This window comes from Eleutherodactylus coqui, chromosome 9 (genome assembly GCF_035609145.1).
Source record: "Eleutherodactylus coqui strain aEleCoq1 chromosome 9, aEleCoq1.hap1, whole genome shotgun sequence".
NCBI lineage: Eukaryota > Metazoa > Chordata > Amphibia > Anura > Eleutherodactylidae > Eleutherodactylus > Eleutherodactylus coqui.
In genome coordinates, this window is record NC_089845.1 from 110,301,668 (window position 1) to 110,326,284 (window position 24,617).

Below are 24,617 nucleotides of genomic sequence, written 5' to 3' on the forward strand. Positions count from 1 at the left end.
CTTATCTTGTTTGGTTAGTAGTTTCCATGTATAACCAGCAGTGGATCCAAAACATGGACATGCTGATGGTCTCTCTCTATTTTACTTTATTCTGCTTGTTCTTCTCTTGGTTTTGGCTTTAAAATAATTTTTAATAATCACAAGTTCGTGCTTTGCAATGTGATAAAAAGAAAGGTCCATAGGGAAACATGGGAGATTTAAAAAAAAAATTAAAAAAAATGCAGAAAGTGAGGGCAAGCACATCGCATGAGTGAAAACATCACAAATGGGAATGAAACCATTGAAAATCATTGGTTTCATAATTCGGCATTTTCACTCACTTTCACATTGTTCAAAAACCATACGATTTTCTCGCAAGTGTGATGGCACCCACAAGGTGTTAGGTTGATTTGGATGGCTGTGGAGTGGATTAGATACTCCAATAGATACCAAAGTACATAACTACAGACATCCATGATTAGTTTTCACTTTTTTCAACGACCGCTAAATCGCCAGGCCCAGATGGAATACACCCAAGGGTTCTAAGGGAACAAAGCGATGTGATAGCTAGGCCATTATATCTAATATTTATGGATACTATCAAGACCGGGGTTGTACCATTAGATTGGCGCATTGCCAATGTAGTTCCAAGTTACAAAAAGGGGTCCAAAAGTGAACCCGGTAACTACAGACTGGTAAGTCTCACTTCAGTAACTGGAAAAATATTCGAGGGGTTTCTGAGAGACGCCATCGAAGAGTACCTCAAGGAGAACAACGGAATAACTCCTCACCAGCATGGATTCATGAAGGGTCGATCATGTCAGACCAATCTGACCAGCTTCTACGATGAAGTAAGTTCTAGGCTGGACCTGGGAGAGTCTATTGATCTTGTATATCTGGACTTCTCTAAAGCATTTCACACTGTGCCGCATAATAGGCTGATATATAAAATGAGACAGCTCGGTCTGGGGGAAAATGTGTATAGCTGGGTAAAGAATTCGCTCAGAGATAGAAAGCAGAGGGTGGTAATAAATGGTTCATACTCTTATTGGGCCACCGTTGCTAGCGGGGGGCCACAGGGTTCAGTATTGGGCTCCATTCTGTTCAATATATTTATCAACGATCTGATAGAGGGACTGCACAGCAAAATATCAATATTTGCAGATGATACAAAATTATACAATATAATCAATGCAACGGAGGACAATGTACGGTTATAAATGGACCTAGATAAGCTGGGGGCTTGGGCAGAAAAATTTCAAATGAAGTTCAATGTTGATAAATGTAAGATTATGCACATGGGCAGGAGAAACGGATGTCACCAATATACACTAAACTAGCTGATATACCCGGCTTCGCCCGAGGTAATTTGGTACTGGGGTTTATCTGGTGTTCACACGGAAAATCTTATGAAGTCGTGGTTACTTTAGAGATACTGAGGAAAAACATATGTTCACCATTTTGCATAGTTCTCTGCGTTACCCAGGAAACACCACGGGAGGTAACCATGCGACGTTTCCTTCATATAAAATGACATCAGGAAGTTAATTAGATTACGTACATAAAATTTGGACGCTAATTCTTTTGCGCTTAGAATTAAATAATCGAGTTGGGACCCATTAGCTTTTCCTATTTATGACCTAATCAATGCTCGTGCCAAATTTCACGTTTCTATGACACCGGAAAGTGAGAAAATTACATTCCGCACGTAAAATTTGGACGCTAATTCTTTTGCGCATAGAATTGAATAATGGAGTTGGGACTCATTAGCTTTTCCTATTTATGACATAATCAATGCTCGTGCCAAATTTCCTGTTTCTATGACACCGGAAAGTGAAAAAATTACATTCCGCACGTAAAATTTCGACGCCAATTCTTTTGCGCTAGAATTGAATAATGGAGTTGGGACCCATTAGCTTTTCCTATTTATGACATAATCAATGCTCGTGCCAAATTTCCTGTTTCTATGACACTGGAAAGTGAAGAAATTACATTCCGCACGTAAAATTTCGACGCCAATTCTTTTGCGCTAGAATTGAATAATCAAGTTGGGACCTATTAACTTTTTCTATTTATGACATAATCAATGCTCGTGCCAAATTTCCCGTTTCTATGACACCGGAAAGTGAGAAAATTACATTCCGCACGTAAAATTTGGACGCTAATTCTTTTGCGCACAGAATTGAATAATCGAATTGGGACCCATTAGCTTTTCCTTTTTATTACATAATCAATGCTCGTGCCAAATTTCCCATTTCTATGACACCGGAAAGTGAGAAAATTACATTCCGCACGTAAAATTTGGACACTAATTCTTTTGCGCATAGAATTGAATAATCGAATTGGGACCCATTAGCTTTTCCTTTTTATGACATAATCAATGCTCGTGCCAAATTTCCAGTTTCTATGACATTGGGAAGTGAGAGATTTAGATTATGTACGTAAAATTTTGACGCCAATTCTTTTGCGCATAGAATTGAATAATCGAGTTGGGACCTATTAACTTTTCCTATTTATGACATAATCAATGCTCGTGCCAAATTTCCCGTTTCTATGACACCGGAAAGTGAGAAAATTACATTCTGTACGTAAAATTTGGACGCTAATTCTTTTGCGCATAGAATTGAATAATCGAATTGGGACACATTAACTTTTCCTATTTATGACATAATCAATGCTCGTGCCAAATTTCACGTTTCTATGACATTGGGAAGTGAGTGATTTAGATTATGTACGTAAAATTTTGACGCCAATTCTTTTGCGCATAGAATTGAACAATCGAGTTGGGACCCATTAGCTTTTCCTATTTATGACATAATTAATGCTCGTGCCAAATTTCCCGTTTCTATGACATTGGGAAGTGAGTGATTTAGATTATGTACGTTAAATTTCAACGCCAATTCTTTTGCGCTAGAATTGAATAATCGAGTTGGGACCCAATTTCTTTTCCTATTTTGGAGATAATCTATGTTTGCGCCAAATTTCATGTTTCTACGACATCGGGAAGTTGGAGAACTTTTGGCGAGTCAGTCAGTGAGTCAGTCAGTGAGTCAGTCAGTGAGTCAGTGAGGGCTTTCAGCTTTATATATATAGATGGGATACAGCTAGGGAAAAGTGATATGGAAAAAGACCTGGGGGTACTAGTGGATTATAGATTAAAATGGAGTAACCAATGCCAGTCAGCTACTGCAAACGCTAATAGAGTCTTGGGGTGCATTAAAAGAGGTATAGGGGCGAAGGACGAGAACATTATCCTCCCACTATATAAGGCACTTGTCAGGCCTCACATGGAATACTGCGCGCAGTTCTGGACACCGGTGCTCAGGAAAGATGTTACAGTGCTTGAGGGGATTCAAAGAAGGGCAACTAAACTAATACATGGAATGAAGGGACTGGAATACCCGGAGAGGCATCAATATTGGGATTATTCACCCTGAAAAAAAGACGGCCAAGGGGTGATCAAATAACCATGTATAAGTACATGAGGGAACAATACAAGGATCTCTCCCATGATTTGTTTACACCCAGGACCGCGACGGTAACAAGAGGGCATCCGCTACGTCAAGAAGAAAGCAGGTTTCATCACCAACATAGAAAGGGGTTCTTTACTGTAAGAGCAGTGAGACTGTGGAACTCTCTGACTCAGGATGTGGTGATGGCAAAATCCATGGAGGAGTTTAAAAAGGGACTTGATGTCTTTCTAGAGGTGAAGGATATTACAGGATATAAATCTTAGGTTAATTGTTAATCTGGGTATACAGGCAGGTAGGAACTATTAGAGGATGATCCAGGGATTAGTCTAATTACCATTAGGGAGTCGGGAAGGAATTTTCCCCCAAAAGGGCTAATTGGCTCCTGCCTCTTGGGGTTTTTGCCTTCCTCTGGATCAACAACATAGCAGGATAAACAGGCTGGACTAGATGGACATTGTTTTCATTCGGCCTTACGAACTATGTTACTATGCTCTCAAATCTATCCACGCACTGTTTAACGCTCGTTATGCTATAAATAACTTTTGCCTGCTGTTCTGTAATGAAAATAAAACTGGATGTGTTGGTCATAGGAACCACAGTTCAGCTTCTATTTCTCCATGGCAGTCATCAGTGATCCCAATAGTATTAGTCTTCACTAATTGTCATACTTAAATAGCTTTCTCCAGTTTTATGTTAAAAGGGTTGTCCTGGGGGTAAAGGGAGAAGAAAAAGGTGGGGGGGGGGGCACAGGATCCCAAGAACGGGGTTTCTCAGCAGTGAGACCCCCCCAATCAGAATTTCATCGCCTATTCTGTTGACAACTCCTAAAATGCCTAAACATCATATAAATTAGGTTATGAAAATTTCTGATACACTTGTTTCAATCCTCCAGCATTTGAAAGGACACTAGAGTTTACTCCAATCCGTCATAACATTAATATTAAGTAGATGCCCTTGGATCACTAAAACAGCTTTGCCCTGTCAAGGCATAGTCTCCACAAGACCTCGGAAGTTGTCTTGTGGTATCTCAAACCAAGGTGATAGCAGAAGATCCTTTAAGTCCTGTAGCAGGCAAGGTGGGGGCTCCAAGGATTAGCCTGGTTTCTCCATCGTGCCTCACAGATGCTCAAGCAGATTGAGATGTAGGGAATTTGGAGGCCAAGTCAACGCCTTGAACTCTTTGTCTCACACCATTCCTAGAGAATATTAGCAGTGTGGCAGGGTGTTGCTGAAAATGACTACCGCCATTAGGGAATATTGTGGTCATGAAGAGGTGCACTTAATCTACATGAATGTATAGATGTAGCATGTTGTATGTAACATCTATATTAATGGCAAGACCCAAGGTTTCCCAGCAGAACATAGTCCGCAGCATTATACTGCCATTTATTTTTAATAAGATCATTTTTATTGAAATTATATATTTTTGAAAACAATTACCCCTTATTTTCTACACATTTATACATGCATAAGCATAATATGCATAAAACATACCATTGCCTCACCCAAACAATGCAATTAATCATAACTCTATTTAAACAAATACTTCCCCCACAAAAAAAACAACTAAAAAAAACAACTCTTCACCTCTTTAAATACCAGTAAATTTTCTATAGCTCAATGCTAGATCGTATTCCCAAAATTTCCTCCAAGTTAGTCAAACAGCCTTTTTTTATATATCCCCCTTTCCAAAGGTGGGAAGGGGGGGCTGCATCCAACGAGCAGTGATCAGCTTTTGCACCTCATACAATGCTCTCTGAATCCCAAAAGACTAAGAACATCAACAATATCCAATATACAAGTTCTGCGATCTTTTTAATTATCTCTAGAACACCATTCCAAAATTCACACAATTTTACACAATCCACGACCATATGCAATAGATCTACACCATCCATATAACATTTCGGACAGTCTGAGATTAACCTCTTACCCATGTTCAACAAGTTTAATGGAGTACGATAAGCTCTATGCACTAAATACAATTGCGATACCCGTTGACTTTCAGATAGAGATGTCATTGGAATCATATACAACACTGTGGCCCATTTACCCTCACTAATATGACCGAAATCTTTTCCCCATTTTTCTTTTATCTTTGTTAGGAATTCCTGTAAATAATAATAAATCATTTGTCTATATTGATAAGATATTACACCCCTCGTAGCGCCGGAACACCCAAGAAGATTCACCAAATGGTGTTGAACCATAGTCACAGATACTGTCCGGGCCTGAGCAGCAAACGTGTCGGAACTGAAGGAACTGGAAAAAATAACTATTGGAAACATCATAAAGCTCTCTAAATTGTTCAAAACTAAAAAAAGACCCCCAGAATTTACCTGTTCCAAAAAGATTACCCCTATCTTCTCCAACCCCACCCCATTTCTTTCTCCCCACCCCTTCAACTGCTGCAATTGAGACGCCAAAAAGTACATCTAAAGATTTGGAATTGCCAACCCTGCAGTGCGTTTATCTCTTTGAAGAGTCTCCAATTTAATTCAGATTTCTTATGCCATAATAAATTCCTAAATATGGTATGGAGTCTAGTAAAATATCCGGATGGAGTCCAAACCGGGGAATTTTGAAATATATAAAAGGAGTTGTGGCCTCAAAACCATTTTAATAGGATTTCTCAATGGCTCCAGTCCTGTTGTGCATGTGGCCATTGTAGGAACTTCTATGGGGTCAGCATGTGCACTCTGACCATTCTATGACTACACAGCACACTGCGATGTACGAAGTGTTCCGACACCTCTCTGTCATAGCCAGCATGAACGATTCAGCAATATGTGCTACAGTGGCTCTTGTTAGATCAAACCAGATGGGTTAGTGTTCGTTTCCCCACACATATCAATGAGCTTTATATACCCATGATTCCATTGTCCTTCCCTGGACCACGTTTGGTAGGTTAAAACCACTGCATACCAGGAATACCCCCACAAGACTGGATATTTTGGAGATGCTTTGAGCTATCCAGCTTACCATCACAAATTAGTCCTCGTCAAAGTTGATCAGATCCTTGGATTCGCCCACTTCAACTGCTTCCAACAGATTTTATGAAAGGACTATTCACTTGGTAATACAAGGGGGATCTACATAATATTAATGTTATGACTGATTGGAGTAAACAATAGTGTCCTCATGTATGCCAAATACATATTTTACAAATGCTGAGTGGTTAAAACAAGTGTATTAGAAAGGTGACAGGTTAGACAGTGTTATTCACTAACTAGTCCTAGACTCAGAAAAGAAGTGGATACAATTGTATCTAGTCTAGGCAATGCTCTATAGGGAAACGTGGGCTACAAAACCTTGCAAATCTTGTGCATATCGCGAAACCTGCGAAGTTTTTTGACTTGCAATGTCGCATGCTATAAAACATTGCAAATGTGAAGAAAGCCATAGGAAAGCATGGGCTTCGCATACATGTGATTTGTAGCATTGTCGCAACGTGAGAAAATCGCACGACTTTGTCGCCTGTGTAGAAGAGGCCTAATATATCAGTCTGAAGTCTAGACTGTTCTATTTTCGCACATTTTAGTACTTTTTAACACACCCATCACAATGACGGGGTGCGTTAAAAAGCAATGTGACATGCATTCAAAAAGTGCCGCTCAAAATCACGGCAAAAATTCTGCGATTTCAAGCAGCATTTTCTGAATGCATGTGTGTGAGCGGCCTAACTGCGACTTACAGTAACTACCGGTAATAGCACACAAAGAGTTGTAACATTCATGTATTTTAAATAAAGAGCACATTAAGTAATCATCCACAGAGCAGAAAGAAAGAGTCAATCCATACATTTAATAACCACCATTATTTCTGGGATGCCTTGCATTCACAGCCCTCTTCGGGTCAGCATCTTGATAAAATAACAGCCTCTTAAAGGGGTTGTCCAATAAAAAAAGGTTTATAAAATGAATCCCCCATGGAAAAAAATATATATATCTATGCACAAATCCAGGTAATTCCAAAGAGTTCACTTACTTTTTCCTGCAACTGTATATAAGGATTGATCACCAAGAGCAATAATCTAATGATTTTGTAGAACGGAGTATCAGAACATGGAATTTTCATCATCATCATCATCATCATCGCTCAAAGCCATCATTGTAGACACATTTCACTGTAAAAATGCAGCCATAAGCAAAACTAATTCAATATGACAAATGGCTACGGCTCCTGTCTACAAGCATCATACGGAACGTTACATATATCCAGAAATCATCACATTGCATACCACGCCTTTAAAGCACGTAACAGCGCTTTCCTCGTACAAGAAATTTATTTTTCGAAGATGTGAAAAACAAAATAAGGCAAAAAGAATTAAATACAAGCAGCGATGGTCCTTCAGTACGGTGGGACTTCAAGAGATGCCAGGATTTGTTTTCTTTCCTCAGCGGTGGGCATTGCTGGTTCCACGCTGTCCTGTCTTCTTTGAATCATAATTGCGTGCTGAAACATAAGATGTCCGAGATTAACAAGCAAGCTTAGAGTATGTATACTAGGACCTTAGGGCCTCATTCACTCGTGTGTATTTTGGTCACTGGTTTGCATCAGTGTTTGTAGGCCATAACCAGAAGTGGACCATAAACATGGCCCAGATGCACATCTTTCTACTATACTTTATCTCTGTTTACAGATATGTCCACCCTTACCGAAATTCAAACTCCATTAAGTTATATAACTTTTCGTTAATAGACAAAGGTACCACAAGGTAACCAAAAGAAAAAGTATATGTTAGGCCTCCTGCACACGACAGGGTTGGATCCTGCATTTTCAATGCCCGCACAGAAGAAATACAAAAGACGACTGCCGGGGACCACAGAGAAGAGCCGGGCAGCGCTTTTAGGGGAGTTATGTTTTTTTTTTCTGCAGCTAGGGATGATTTTTGGGGGAGGGCTTATATTTTAAGCCCCTCCCATCGAAAATCATCCCTGCGGGGGTTGCTTTTATCCCATTGCTTACAATAGGGCGGCAGCAGAGTTGGCCCCATTGAAAGCAATGGCATAGCATCGCGCTCCTCTGCCACAGCCGTGACAGCTGTGGCAGGGGATTCTTTCATCCCCGCGGGGAGTCCCCTTATCACTGAACACCTTGACAATGCTGTCACAGTGTTCAGTGATGTGGGGACCTTCGTGGAGCATCTGCGCCTCTACAAGCACAGCTGCTCCAGTGAACAGGCAAAGTTTCATGTGCTGCACATATGAAACTTTGCCTGTTCATGCGTTTTCGACTTAAGTGAGCAGCGCATTTTTTCCGTGCACGTAGGCGTGCTAAAAAAATGCGCTAGGCCGACCTCAGCCTTAATGTGCCATATAATGTACTAAAAAACTTTTAAAAAATTCTAAGTGGAGTGAAATGGAAAAAAAATGAAATTCCCCCATTTTTGGAATAGATTTGTTTTTACGGCATACACACTACAAGAAAAATGACATGATAACTTTATTCTATGGGTCAGTATGATTACTACGATACCAAACGTAAATACTTTTTTTTTTCCCGTATTAGTTTTATTTATTATCAAAGATATTTAATTTTTTTTAATTATTTACTACCGCCATCTTCTGACCGCCATAATTTTTTTATTTTTTAGTCGACGTAGCTGTGCGAGGGGCTCGGTTTTTGCAGGACGTCCTGTAGTTTCCATTGGTATCATTCTGGAGTACATACGACTTTTTGATCTCTTTTTGATAAATTTTTTCTTGGAGACAGGGTGATCAAAAAAGCACAATTCTGGCGTTCTTTATTTATTTATTTTTTTTATGTTCACCGCGCGGGGTAAATAATGTGTTACTTTGATAAATCGGACTTTTACGAACACAGCGATACAAATATGTATTTTTGTTTGATTATTTTATTATAAATATAAGTGTTTTTTTTACATTTTTTTTTTTTGAATAATTAATAAAACTTTTTAAATCTTATTTTTACCTTTTTTTTTTAGTCCCCTGAGGGGTCATGAACATGCAATGTTTTCATTGCTCCTGCAGTATGATGTAATGCCATAGCATTACATCATACAGAAATCGGACAGGCATTCCATCAAGCCACCCCAAGGGCATGGCTTGATAGCCATTCTACTATGACAGCCCTGGGGCCTTTCAAAAGGCCCTCTGGCTGCCATGACACCCTCACAGCAACCCTCAATCTCATAGCGAGAGGGTCATACAGGACCCCGGAACATTGGTCGGGGGATTTAAATGCCGCTGTCAGAATTGACTGCGGCATTTAAAAGGTTAACGACTCTGATGAGTTGCACTGCTTATCAGAGCTGTTATGGGTAGGTGTTGGCTGTAAGAAACAGCTGGCGTCCGTGTTGTATGAATAGAGATCGCCTGGTGTGACCCTGGGCAATCCTGTATTATTTCTTATATAACTTTTCATGACACCAATTCAATACAATCTCACACTATCCAGTAAGTTAAAAAAAATCATAAATAATAACATATACTTTTTCTTAAACATGGGACTTTATGGGTGCGGATTGTGTCACCATTCAGAAAGAAAAGAAGAATTGGAGAATTGTTCTTAAAGGGGTTGTGCCAAGATGGCAGTCCCCGTGCCTCTGTGCCGTTATAGCACAGGGTCCCTTGCTTGGGATACTCTCTATGACCCAGAACAGAAATACTCAGTAGGAGTGGCTCTCGTTCTGGTGGTCCTCACACCGTCCTGTTATTACAAAACAGGCGTTTATGTGAACAACCATCCTGTTATACTGCATTTCCCCAATAGCCACCACTGCAGAGGGAAATTCTTATTCTTATTCTTATTGCCAGGCGGGCAATCAACTGCTCATTCTGGGCTCCGCATTCATTTAGGGGTTTTGCAACTTGGCATAACCCCCTTTAACCCCTTGAGTGGCACGCCCGGAAAATTTCCGGGACGAGCTCCACTGCCCATAGTGATATACCCCGGAAGATTTCCGGGCTATGTATCACTATGGGAGCTGCAGAGCACACTGCCACAAGCTGTGACATTGTGCTCTGCCTGCACAGACCCACAGAGAACAAAGCAAGGGCTTTGAAAAACCAGCAGAAGATATTGCCGATATGTCGGCAATCTCCTGGTTTGTTTACAGGTTGCCATAGAGACCATCGGCTTGTCAGAAGCAAGCCCATGGTCTCTGTGGCAGGGAGAGCTTGGTGCTTGGCTGTCAGAGGACAGCTAGGTACTAGCTCTTACAGCAGAGATCAGAGAAAACCTCCGATCTCTGCTGTGTTAACCCTTTACATGCTGCAGTCTATGTGACTGCAGCATGTAAAGGGCTGTCACTGCAGCATGTAAGGGGCTGTCACCATCGGACCCCCGGAATGTGATCAGGGGTCCTGATGGGTCCCTGTGGAAGTCCCCTAAAGGGACAAAAAAAAAAAAAGTTAAAAAATTATAAAAAAAAAATAATAAAAACACTTGTCTCCCTTTACTTTGTAAAAAAAATCAAAAATACAATCACACATGTGGTGTCCGTGTGCGTCATAATGACCCAGAGAAGGAAGTTAATACATTATTTAACCCCTTAATGACATGGCCCCTTTTTTTCTTTTTTCCCCATTTTTTTTTTCTTCCCCCCTGTTTAAAAAATCACAACTTGTCCCGCAAAAAACAAGCCCTCATATGGCCGTGCCAATGGAAAAATGAAAAAGTTATGGCTCTTGAGACTCAACTGCAAAATTAGTTGACATTCAATGATTAGACCATTTTAAAACACCTGCCCTGGTGGGCACGACAGGGTGGTAGGAAACCCGCCACTCAAGGGGTTAAAGAGTCTCTCTAGTTCCAGACAATCCAAGGGTTGCTCTAAGTTTTGAAGACAAAAAAACAAACAAACATGAAATTCTAATTTTAGGCCATATCGCCTAGCCCAAGTGGGAGGGTTCCCTAATCCCCATTTAGCAATTCCAGAAGTCTGGTGGTGACTTCATACAAAGAAGACCAAACAGAGAAGTGGCCTTGCATGTGCGTAGCTCTTTCCATAGAAGTGTATGGGAGTATCTGAAGCAGATGTTCACAACAAACAGGCTCATTTTTTAACTTCTAACAAAAGAAAAAGAATGCAAACCCCGAACTAAAGTACATGGAATCCATGCAACAATGCTCTAAAGCGAAGGCAGCCAGCGAATCCTTCTGTTCATACATGTTAGAACATTTTTGTAGATCTAGCCTATGATATTCAGGAAAATTCACACCATGCCGTTTCCTTTTCAACCTTGCAGAAAAAAAGTCTTTACTGTGATTCATCGATTATGTGATCTAAAATCTGAATAAACATACGGCCTATAATCAGATTTTATGTTACACTTACCCAATACTTTCTGCACTTTTTATATCTGTTAAAGTAAAAGCCACAAAATTCTTTTTCATAGTTGTTGTCGTCCATGCACTTGGTTGAAGCATCGGTTTCCTTTAAGAGAGATTGGAAATAATTTCTTTAACCATAATGTATATGTACCCTGTTTCCCTGAAAATAAGACATACCCTGAAAATAAGACATAGCATGATTTTCCAGAATTTTTGAGGATGCAAAATGATTTTTAGGCTTTTTGAGGATGCTTGAAATATAAGTCCTACTCCAAAATTAAGCCCTGCTAACAGTTAATTAAAAAAGTCAATTTAAATAGTGTCCAGGCAGCTATACATGCAAAAAAGTTAAACCTTTTTGAACAAAAATTAATATAAGACACTGTCTTATTTTCGGGGAAACAGGGGTAGCATTTCAAATAATGAACATTGTGTTCACATATATAGAACATGTTAGGACAAAAACCATTAAAAAACTGGATGGGATGTCTACTGTTGTATCAATCGTCATCCAATGACCTCAGATCTGGATTTTCCTAATATTTCATTACTTCTGTAAATACAGTAAATTAGACCCCGGTGTGACCACATAATCAGATATTCTGCGTCAAGTATTCACTAAAAACACGATTATAAGGAGATTAAAGGAATTTCACAGCGCATCAAAATCAATGTTGCTTCCATTGTCTGTTTTCTTACAGGCAATCCTGCTGATCTGAGGGAGAAGATAGTAAAGGGCCAATTACACTGGATGATTATCGCTCAAACAAACCAAATTAAGCGCTAATCGTCCCGTGTATATGCAAAACAATTGTTTGCAATTGTTTACTTCTTGTTACCACTCCCTTTGAGTCAGCATAATAAACATTGCTGGATGGCGGGATCCTCGCTGCGTGTAAATGCTTCCTGCTTAGTGCTTTACATAGAATATGAAGGGCTGTGCGAGAATCCTATGATCCAGCGGTGATCTCGACATCTCTAAACACCCTGCACGAGCGCCAACGACCGTAGTGGTGACATCAGCACTTGTGCAGTCATTTAGACCAGTGGTTCTCAACATGGACGGTATTGCCTCCTGGGGGTGGTTTTACTTTTCAAGGGGGCGGTGGAACGAAAAAGGTGTGGCAGGGGGGCGGTGGAACATAAAGGGGGCGGTAGGGGAGCTTCTGTGTTTGCTTTGTTGATTTTTTTTTTCTGTCTAGTAACTACATTTCTCTAAATTAGCAGTGATACCTCGGTTTTCGTTGATAATCCATCCAAAAACAATCGGTCAAATCCGAAACCAATGAAAACCGAGGCAGTTATTTCCATATGAATCGCTTAGATGTACTGGGAGTTGTGTGCAGCCTGCGTGCCTCTATCATGTTATGTATAACTTTTATAACTCCATGACTCTGCTACAGATCAATCACACTTCATAACACTAATAACCTACAGTACAACCCAACCTGCTGTATTCCATAATGCTGCTGATTGGCTGGAACTGCTTCAAACTTTCCCTTGTGTGGGTCTCTGGGAGTTGGAGTCTTTGTGGACGCCAAGTGTCTTTTCAGAACACTATATATAAACTACAATTTCCAGAGACCCACACTATTGAAAATTCCAGCCAATCAGCAGTATTATAGAATACAGCGGGTTAGGTGGTTCTTTTGATTATCAAGTGTGATTGATCTGTAGCGGAGTCATAGTTATAAAAGTCATACATCATTATATGATAGAGCGACATAAGCAGTGCATTATTGAAGCATGCTTTATAAAAATGGCTGAGAAGAAGAAATTACGTCAATATTCAAACGAATACTTGGAATACGGATTCATTCCTTCTCCTACAAACAGACAGCTTCCCTTGTGTCTCGTTTGTGAAAAGGCATTTTTGAATGAAGCTATGAAGCCTTCGAGACTGAGTGATCACCTTGCAAAATGCATTCAGACAAAGTGGGTAAGCCTATTTCATTTTCCAAGTTTTAAAGCCAAAGTTTGAGAACCGCAGCACTGTAGGCAAGCTATTTGGAAAATCTGCTCCCAGTGCTGACAAAGGCCTCCTTGCTTCCTATAAAGTCTCTTTATTAATAGCACAATATAACAAATCACATGCTATTGGGGAAACAGTTGTGTTACCCGCAGTTAAAGAGATTGTCAGTACTATGCTGGGGCCTGATGCGTGTGCAATGGCAGAAATTGATTCCTTTGAGTAATGACCATTTCAAGAAGAATTGACGAGATGGCTGCTGATGTGGAAGAAACTAGAGATGAGCGAGCGTACTCGCTAAGGCAAATTACTCGAGCGAGTATTGCCATTTTCGAGTACATGCCCGCTCGTCCCAAAAGATTTGGGGTCCGTCAGGGGTGAGAGGTGAGTTGCAGGAGTGAGCATGGGGGAGCGGGGTGGAGAGAGAGATCTCCCCCCTGTTCCTCCCCGCTCTCCCCCGCCGCCCCCCAAAAAGTATTCGGTATTTTAATTTGTACTTTTAACTTTGTAAACAAGGTAAACTTTGACTGGGTTTAAACTAGTAAGGCTTGGGGGTGCTGGCCACTCTCCCAATACCTAAAGGGGGCGCTGGGCTGAAAAAGGTTGAGAACCACTGATTTAGACGACTGTTGTCCTGTCTATAAATGGGACATAAGCCATCACCATAAGACACAAGGTACAAAAAGTGATTATTGTAATAGTTGGTGAAATATAATATAATTTACTACTATGTGGAATAAGTTCTCATTGAAAACCATTGAGTAACAGGAACACAAAGCTCACATAACACAGAGATCTCCACTGCACATGTAATAACCAACCTCCAAACATGGATTGTGATCAACATCTCTCATTCTCCTTTGGGAAGACATCTTGTTCAAGAACTAGAACATACAAAGCAAAAATACACTCAAATTTTGAATCATTAGTTACATCAATATATTTTTGAATGCCCCACACACACACAAAATACAACCCATAATAAGGATTAAAGTTGAAAACTACTCAATTATGAAGAAACTCCCCATTATCCCCCAGTCCGCATTAATCTATCACAAAGGTTCTAGAAGCTGGAGTTGTCTAATAAGGGTTATCTCACTCCGAAGGCAGTAATGCTGTTGTAGGGAGAACAAAGAAATACCAGCAGTGCTTGCTCCATTTTCTCACAGACAGGCACAAGACTAGAATAAGAAAAAGTTCTACATGGTGAAGATTATGCCACAACAATACCGATCTAAAGAGCCTTTTACACTGCAGGATAAATTGGCCAACTCTGATCATTCATTGGATCATAATCCCACCGCTAGTCAACTTTTCTGCCACAACCTATTCGGCAAATCGTTACGACGCCTGTTTATACCAAAGGATTAGGTCCATGAAAAAGTTCCAATCAGTGATAGTCTAATGAGTTATCCCTGATCGTTTGGTAGCTGCATGCATTTACACCCAACAATTATGGCGCAAACGACTCAATCTACTGATTATTCACGCGATAAGCGTGCTATGTGAAAGGGTCTTACGTGTCCTAGCCCCCTTGGAAGTATGAGATTAGCTGATTAACTACAATCACAGCTGAATACTGGACTGAAAAAACTGGAGTCAAGTTTTAATACGATATTTATTTTTCCATTCGGCATTGCCATATTAAAGAGCTTTAAAATTAATGGGGTGTTCAAATCTCGATCAAAACATTACCAACCATTTTTTCTGTGTGCGCGAAATGCGCCAGTTAGACACGCTCATGAGAACGAACCCACTGAAATCAGTGGAATCTATTCTATGCTGCCACTCTCCATTGAGTCAATGCTCCACCATCTCTACCGATGTAGCACATAGCAGCAGCCCATTCAGTTCGGAGAACACAATGACAAAAGTTTTACATCCAATATGCCAACTTGACACACATCATCACCAAAGCCATGGTCAACATCACCACCACCTGAACAACCAGGTTGAGTCGTACAAGGTCTGTTCCTTTTTTACGGCAGAAACCCTGAACCCAGAACTCGTGGATTTCTGTGTCAGCAGATCAAAACATTGGCAAGAACTGGCGCAGTTTGTCATAGGTGTACTATCTTGTCCACCCTCCAGAGTAGCATCAGAGAAGGTATTCAGTGCAGCTGGTGGCGTCGTACCAAAGAAGAGTGTCCAACAAAACTTAGAAAAACTCACATTTGTGAAAATGAATCAGATGTGGATCGCTGAGGATTTTGAAACCCCCCGTGTCTGATGCCATTGATTAGAAAGGCACTACCACCCTACCACCACGCCTGCTGTCAACTCGCTACAACCACCAGTCCACCACATCTGCAGCCGCCTACTCCTACCAGACCCCACAACCAGAGATCCAACCTCCTGTCCATTGTTTAATACTGTGGCGCTGCTGATGCCGCTAATTCCACCACCCCGCTACTACTACTGCCAGGCCTACGCAACCACAAAACAGATCAACCAGATGATTCAAAATAGGATTATTTTTTGTAGCTTTTCATTGGCAAAAAGCCATTTCTTCTTCACTTTGCATAGTGCCAATCCAGGGGCTATGCCACAAAATGGGTTAATTAAAAAAAATTGCTGCATGTCCTATTTTGGGGCGATCGCCCATTATTCCCTATAAAAAACGCATAGGAACTCACATGCAGAAGCGATTTTCATGTGAGTGCGATGCAATTTTTTATTTTTCCTATTCAAGCATGCGTGTGAAAATTATATGTGCAGCTATGCGATGCGTTTTTCTCACGAAACGCATCGCACTCGCAGGATAAGCCGCAGGTTTGCAAATACGATATTAGTCCGAGTTTCTCTGACCGATATTGCACTCACCCGTGTGAATGCATGCTTACACTCTGTAACGCATACACTGAGACATAGCAACATCAAGAAGGATACTAGAAAAGTACTGAGCTGTGGAGATGTGATTCCAGTGGCTATAAAACAGTATAAACAGTCACTTACTATCAGCTGCAGGCACATCTGCTTGAGTCTCTGCTTTCATTCCTCCTCCTCACTCCCCTCTGTTCTCATAGACTGCAATCAGCATGATGACTCGTGCCCCTCCCTTACCTTCTGCTCTGTCTTAGTGCTGTCTTCAGTGACAGAGATACCATCTATTGACAACAGGCAGTGGACAGTAAATTATAAAAAAGGGGGACCCCTAGCGAACACCATTTTCATCAGAGAAATCCCTTTCAAAATGTAGCTGTTACTGTCACTCCTGACATACAGTTTTTTTCCTGTGAGTAATCAGGCTGGCCAGGAATTTCTGCTGTAGCGGTCGCTGTGAGGGAAATATAGCATTGCATGGCCGCCATTCAGATGAACAGTCAGTCATGTAATATGAGGACAGCTTGAAGGAGACAGAACAGAATACTCTGATATAGAGGGGCTCGCCATTCTGGCTCACAGAGGGGAGTCTCAAGCAGGAAACACACCTCTATGATGTCTACGAACCCAAATAGGCCATATGTACAAGGGTGGTCTTCACGAGACAACTTCTTTAACAATTACATGACATTGCAATACGGACAACATAGGAGGCGAGTGTTGAAGAGAAACCACCAGAAAATGATGGATTCCCTCAAAAATCACCAACACATTAGTGAAGAGCCTTAGACTATCAGAACAGAATTTGGAAATACATTATTCAGACGGTCACCAGAAGTCTATGGCTGGGTTCACATGGGGCGGAAAGCTCGCGGATTGTCTGCAGCGGGACCACACAGAAATTCCCAGAGATTTCCACACCAGGTTTGAAGTGGCTTGTCTGCCTGTATTCCGCTGCAGGAATCTCTCCCCATAGAGAGAAGAGAGCCCACAGCGGAAACGGCAATACAACTGGCATGCTGCGCATTTGAATTCCGCGCCGCATGTCAGTTTCCGCTCGGCTTGTCTGTAGTGTGTGGACGAGATTCTTGCAAAACCTGTCAACATTGCTGCTTAGGCTCGAGCTTTAGAAATTCCGCCCCGTGTGACCCAGCCTAAACTTTATTCTCACATCATAACAAATACCATCTGTTACAAATGACACTTGTTTGCTTACTGAATCCAAAACTTCCTCAAATTTGTATCACGTCCGTCACAAACAACACAGAGACCACCATGACAAGATGGGATAGGAAAACGGGATACACACCTAAGTAACAGACAAAGAGGGGTCAGCACCTGTCACTTACCTAAAAGTGACTGAACCTGCCTAACTAGAGGAGCACTCACCCTGACAAGAGCAACCCTGCAACAGGAACCTGTGGCTTCCCTGAAAGGTCCCTAGATGGAGTAAAGGCTAAAATACCACTTCCTACGGTGATCAAATGAGATAGATCCAATAACAAACGGGAAACCCTAGATACGAGATACACGAAAGGAGAAGAACAGAGCAAGGGTAACAGTTCAAAATGACACTGGATAAAGATAACACCAAAACACAGATCAGACTTTCCCTGCAAACCAGAACCAAGATACCTAATAGTATGACTGACAAACTCTACTCCGACAAGCCGGTATAAATACTTGCAACCAGTTGCTGACAGGCTGGGACAATTAACAACCCAGCCAATCAGCCGATAAAGACAGGGGAGCTGTTTACCTCTCGGCGTCAGCCCCAACATGACACTGCGCATGCACCAGTCTGCGCATCACATGTCCCCGGGCGGACGCTCTGCTGTCACACCAGGCCCATCCGTGGAACCGCCACTGTAATAATTGGTTTTTATAATATTTAGAATGAAAAAAGCACAATTAAGACCAATGTAAAAATGGTGAATTTGATGAAACAATTGACTGAACATACACCAATCAGCCATGACATTAGAGCTTCTAGTATTATGTACTATGTACGGTGTGTTCTGACACCTTTCTATCATGCCATCCAACAACTCATCTGATGGATCAGGCCAGATGGACAGCATTTGCTCCAAGTGCATCAGTGAGCCTCTGGTGCCAGGGACCCTGTCGCCAGTTCATCACTTGTCCCTACTTGGACCACTTTTGGTAGGTACCAAGGACGGCATGCTAGGAACACCCCCACAAGACCTGCTGTTCTGGAAATGCGTTGACCCAGTCCTCTAAAAGTAACCCTTGCCCAAGTCACTCAGATCTTTATACTGTTTCTGTTTCCAACACATCAGGTGGCATTGTCACAAGACAATCAACGATCGCCTCCTCTTACACGGAGCGATACATCGTCTGCATGAGCCAATGATGACAGTTCATACAGGCAGATGAATTGCTGAAATTTCATGTGGTGATCGATTAGTTGTCCATATTCACCATACCAGTGAATGGAGCGACTGAACGATCGCCATTTACATGTAACGAGTGAACGATGATTTTTGCGCCTGCATACAATGAACGACGAATGAAAAGCGGATGTTTTCTGCCGCAAATCCGCTGTGTTTTTGACAGACATTGTAGATTCTAAACCCGCAGCATGTCTATTTCTGCTGCAGAGTCCAACCCCTGAAATACAAGGGTTAAATCCCACAATTAAAGACGCAGCCAAATTTGCGCCATTTAGGTGTAGATTTGGCCTCTGAAGATTTACAGGCTAACTGCTGCGGATTTTCCATTACAGAATCCCGCAGTGATTATGCCCTATGTGTAGGTACCCTGACATGTCAAAGCACAGGAAACATTTTTTACCTAGGGGTTTACACTAAGCCCAATACTTGTCCAGTATGAGCAAAAACACAAACAAAAACAACATTTTTAGCACACTGCGTTGCGGCCCAGTGCTGAATAGGTTAAAACAATAAAATGAATAGTACTTACTAGAGATGAGCGAACGTACTCGGTAAGGCCCATTTCGCAATCGAGCACCGCCATTTTCGAGTACTTCACTACTCGGGTGCGCTGTGGGTGAGCGGGGGGTTGCAGAGGGGAGTGGGGGGGGGGAGAGAGAGAGAGGGCTCCCCCCTGTTCCGCACTGCTACCCCCCGCTCCACCACGCCATGACCCGCCCCCCGGCGACCCCCGAATCTTTTCACCCGAGTAGTGAAGTACTCGAAAATCGCAGTGCTCGATTGCGAAATGGGCCTTACCGAGTACGTTCGCTCATCTCTAGTACTTACCTGTCCTCAGACCCACGACTCTCCCGGCCTCTGTTGACAGCAGAAGTCAGATGACCTCTGCTGCCAATCAGAGGCCACAGTGTCACGTTCCCAAACTCCTGGCATCATGTCAGCCAGGATATGAGTGCTGATGCCAGGAGCGCCAAAGGTGACATAGCAGCCTTCAATTGGCTGCAGCGGTCACATGCTTCCTATTGTCCCGTCTAACTGGAAGCCTCTGCCGATGCCTGCATTGGCTGTCAGCTAGGCTCCAGAAGAGGTGAGCATGCCCTGTTTTTTTAGACAGGGCCCGGCTGGGGGGGGGGGGGGTTGTTTTAATGATAAAAACCCCTTTAAACAGCACCATTCTCTTAATACCCACTAAATTAAGGAACCTGGTAATTTGCAATATGTTAAAATGAAGAGTTCTAAGACCTGACCAGTAAACCCCCTCCTCCTTAGAAAATATGGGCAGTGGTTGGCGCTGTTGCCTTGCAACACCGGGGTCCTGGATTCCGATCCCACCATGGTCAACATCTGCATGAAGTTTCTCCGTTTTCCCCTTGTTTGCATGGCTTTCCTCCCACATTCCAAAAACATACAGATAGATGAAAATACATTGTGAGCCCCAATGGGACAGAAATCCATGTCAAGTGATGTCCAGTTATTTTCTGCCTGAACTGACTGAGAGTGCACTAGGGAAGAAGCAGCCATTCACAAGTCTTACTTCGATCAAGCCTGCCCAGTACTAATGCATTCAGGCTAATGGTGGCATCCAATGTAGATTTGTGACGGGCACTGAAAATACTACTGTGGGTGTTCATAAGGGGAGGGAACAGCCCACATGCAAAGGACTGCATTCATCTGGTCCCGGACAGCAGTAGGGCTTTAGGTTACATCCACAATGTACATGTGTGTATAGTCTTTATCCATGGCAACCACAATGCCCTGGTATCCACAGAGCCACGGGGATCGGCTCCTGGGGGCCAAAGGTTCAGCCAACACAAACTTACTTAGACTCCAGTTCACTGCTGTCCTTAACAGTCCCAATAGCCCGTTACCACTGGAGCTGCACAAAGGAAACGTTAACTTGCCATTACCCTATACCGGGGGCGCGCAGTGTTTTCTGGCCCAAGGGCCGCAGTGCCATACTGAACCACTTCCAAGGTTATTTCCTTGAGACATTTCTATCCTGATAAATTGAAGTAAGTTCCACCTCCAGGACCCCCACGTATTGGAACAATGGGGGTCACCTTCCTACCCAATCAGGATTCGAGAGAGGAGACAGTGTATGTGTCCCTCTAAACTGTAGAAAATGAATGTTCAGGGAATGGCCTGGTATTTCAGAAGTTCTATAAACTACAATTAAGGCCTCATGCCCACGGCTGTGATGGACTCCGCCAGGGCGCCCCCCCCAAACCCCCATACTCACCACTCCAGATACGGCGTATGCGTCCCACATAAAGGGGCGGCGCGCATGCGCAGTACAGCGCATGACACGCCTGCAGTGTCAGATGAAACGGCCGGCAGTGGGCGTGGCGTGTATTCCTGCGATACTTCCGCTGTGCTACAACAGAAGTATAGCGTGACGGCCGGCTTCCACTGACTACAATGGAAGCCGGCCGCGCATATTCCTGGGGCATTTAGAACATGCCGCGTTTTCTTTCACGCTGCGGAATTCCGCGGTTGAATTCCGCAGAGTGAACATTGAGCTATTAGGTTTAATAGAACCTAATAGCTGCGGGGCAACGCGGCAGAATTCCGGCCGTAGGCATTAGCCGTAAGAGTGCCGTACTCATATACTCATTTCTGGACAGCAAAACGGGTCAAGAGAATATTAATATATAGGGGACCCAGACATGGCTACACAGCGCACCCATAGTACTTGTCCTAATATATAGGGGACCCAGATATGACTACACAGTGCACCCCTAGTGTTTGTCCTAATATATAGGGGACCCAGATATGACTACACAGTGCACCCATAGTACTTGTCCTAATATATAGGGGACCCAGATATGACTACACAGGGCAGCCTTAGTAGTTGTCCTAATATATAAAGGACCCAGACATCACTACACAGTGCACCCCTAGTGCTTGTCCTAATATATAGGGGACCCAGACATGGCTACACAGTGCACCCTTAGTACTTGTCCTAATATATAGGGGTCCCAGACATGGATACACAGTGCACCCCTAGTGCTTGTCCTAATATATGGGGGACCCAGACATGGCTACACAGTGCATCCTTAGTACTTGTCCTAATATATAGGGGACCCAGACATGGCTACACAGTGCACCCTTAGTACTTGTCCTAATATATATGTGACCCAGACATGGCTACACAGCGCACCCTTAGTACTTGTCCTATTATATAGGGAACCCAGACATGGCTACACAGTGCACCCTTAGTACTTGTCCTATTATATAGGGGACCCAGACATGACTACACAGGGTAGCCTTAGTAGTTGTCCTAATATATAAAGGACCCAGACATCACTACACAGTGCACCCCTAATAGCTGTGGGGCAACGCGGCAGAATTCCGGCCGTAGGCATTAGCCGTAAGAGTGCCGTACTCATATACTCATTTCTGGAGAGCAAAACGGGTCAAGAGATTATTAATATATAGGGAATCCAGACCTTGGCTACACAGGGCACCCTTAGTACTTGTCCTAATATATAGGGAACCCAGACATGTCTACACAGGGCACCCTTAGTACTTGTCCTAATATATAGGGGACCCAGACATGACTACACAGTGCACCCTTAGTACTTGTCCTAATATATAGGGGACCCAGACATGACTACACAGTGCACCCTTAGTACTTGTCCTAGTATATAGGGGACCCAGACATGACTACACAGTGCACCCATAGTACTTGTCCTATTATATAGGGGACCCAGACATGACTACATAGTGCACCCTAGTGCTTGTCCTAATATATAGGGGACCCAGACATGACTACATAGTGCACCCCTAGTGTTTGTCCTAATATATAGGGGACCCAGATATGACTACACAGGGTAGCCTTAGTAGTTGTCCTAATATATAAAGGACCCAGACATCACTACACGGTGCACCCTTAGTACTTGTCCTAATATATAGGGGACCCAGACATGGCTACACAGTGCACCCTTAGTACTTGTCCTAATATATAGGGGACTGAGACATGACTACACAGTGCACCCTTAGTACTTGTCCTAATATATAGGGGAACCAGACATGGCTACACAGTGCATCCTTAGTACTTGTCCTAATATATAGGTGACCCAGACATGGCTACACAGTGCATCCATAGTACTTGTCCTTATAGGTCCCCTAGTACTCGTCTTAATGTATAGGGGACCCACACATGACTACACAGTGCACCCCTAGTACTCGTCCTAATATATATATGGGATGCAGAGATGGCTACACAGGGCACTCTGTATACTTGTCCTTATATATAGGTGACTCAGACATGGTGCACCCCTAGTGCTTGCCCTAATGTATAGGGGCTCAGAGATGGCTACACAGTGCACTCTGTATACTTGTCCTTATATATAGGTGACTCAGACATGGTGCACCCCTAGTACTTGTCCTTATATATAGGTGACCCAGACGTGGCTACACAGGGCACCCCTTGTCCTTATATATAGGTGACCCAGACATGGTGCACCCCTTGTACTTGTCCTAATATATAAGGACCCCCAGACATGGCTACACAGGGCACCCTTAGTACTTGTCCTAATATATAAGGGACCCCCAGACATGGATACACATGGCACCCCTAGTACTTGTCCTAATGTATAGGGGACCCAGACATGGCTATACAGTGCGCTCCTAGTACTTGTCCTAATGTATAGGGGACCCAGTGATGGCTACACAGTGCACTTGTCCTTATATATAGGTGACCCAGAGATAGTGCGCCCTTTGTACTTATCCCAATATATAAGGGACCCCCAGGCATAGCTACACAGGGCACCCTTCCTGTTCCCCTGCTATGCGCCACATGGAAGCTACATGCTGGCAGCCACACATTGGTATTTCTGTGCCCAGATGACTGGGCCAGCACACATTGGCATTGTGGGCCGCATGTTTTGCACCCCTGCAGCAATATGGGGATGAAATGGATTTGCCGACCTGCTGAGCCCTGACTGCCCCAGCCCCGGTGTAACCCTGGTCAGCGCCGGCCCGGCAGGACAAGGGTCAGACAGGGAGGACTGACGTGTCATGTACGAGGGACAAGCGGACTTCCTACAAGTGGAGACGACACAACCCTCCTGTGCGGCTCCCAGCAGCCGTGACCCTGACACAGGCAGCAAGGGCAGCAGTGTGACTGAAGGAGACATGTGCAGCGGCCGGGTGTCATTGTGTGCAGCTTGTGGAGGAGCCGTGCAGAGGAGCGTCCGCACTCACCTCCCAGCGGTGTCCCTAACGGTGACAGACCGGTGACAACACCGCCGGCCAGGAAGGTGACAACTACACCCTCTCACAAGCCGGACAACTCCAATTCGAAATACGTCAACTTCAAGCCTCGCATCCCTTAAAGTAGTAAGACATCCTAACCTGCTGACTAAACCCCGCCCGTGGAACACTGACATCTCAGCCTCCCAATCATCTAAGAGTATTCTTAGACCGACAGCTCTTACATCCAATGACATAAGGCACCGCCTCTACACAATCTCCTCCTCAACCCCGCCTCAAAACAGCACTCACTGGTGACTGACGTCCGTTGTAGCCAATCACATGCTGAGACGGTGACAGCACTGCAAAGCGGATAGGTGAAAGCTCTAAAGGCATCAAGCCAGGGGGCGCGGCGTGTGCGGGGAAAGAGGCGGAGATAGCGGTGGGCGCGTCTCCCGCGGCAAG

General features: G+C 43.2%; 1 protein-coding gene across 1 annotated transcript; it reads right to left on the minus strand.

Moving 5' to 3' along the window:
- Positions 1–7,718: 7,718 nt before the first annotated feature.
- Positions 7,719–24,302, minus strand: CHCHD7 (coiled-coil-helix-coiled-coil-helix domain containing 7). Its single transcript, XM_066578307.1, has 4 exons — positions 24,165–24,302; positions 14,541–14,603; positions 11,755–11,853; positions 7,719–7,907 (listed from the first exon to the last, which is right to left on the minus strand). The coding sequence occupies exons 2-4, from the start codon at positions 14,589–14,591 to the stop codon at positions 7,803–7,805; spliced, it is 255 nt and encodes an 84-aa protein (XP_066434404.1). The 5' UTR covers positions 14,592–14,603; positions 24,165–24,302; the 3' UTR covers positions 7,719–7,802.
- Positions 24,303–24,617: the final 315 nt, after the last annotated feature.

Excerpts from the sequence above, each read along its gene's own strand:
- CHCHD7 (XM_066578307.1), bottom strand. The coding sequence starts at position 14,591 with ATGTCTTCCCAAAGGAGAATGAGAGATGTTGATCACAATCCATGTTTG. Across the intron at positions 11,854-14,540 it reads ATCACAATCCATGTTTGGAG|GAAACCGATGCTTCAACCAA; the intron begins GTTGGTTATTAC and ends TCTCTCTTAAAG. Across the intron at positions 7,908-11,754 it reads AAAAGTGCAGAAAGTATTGG|CACGCAATTATGATTCAAAG; the intron begins GTAAGTGTAACA and ends CTTATGTTTCAG.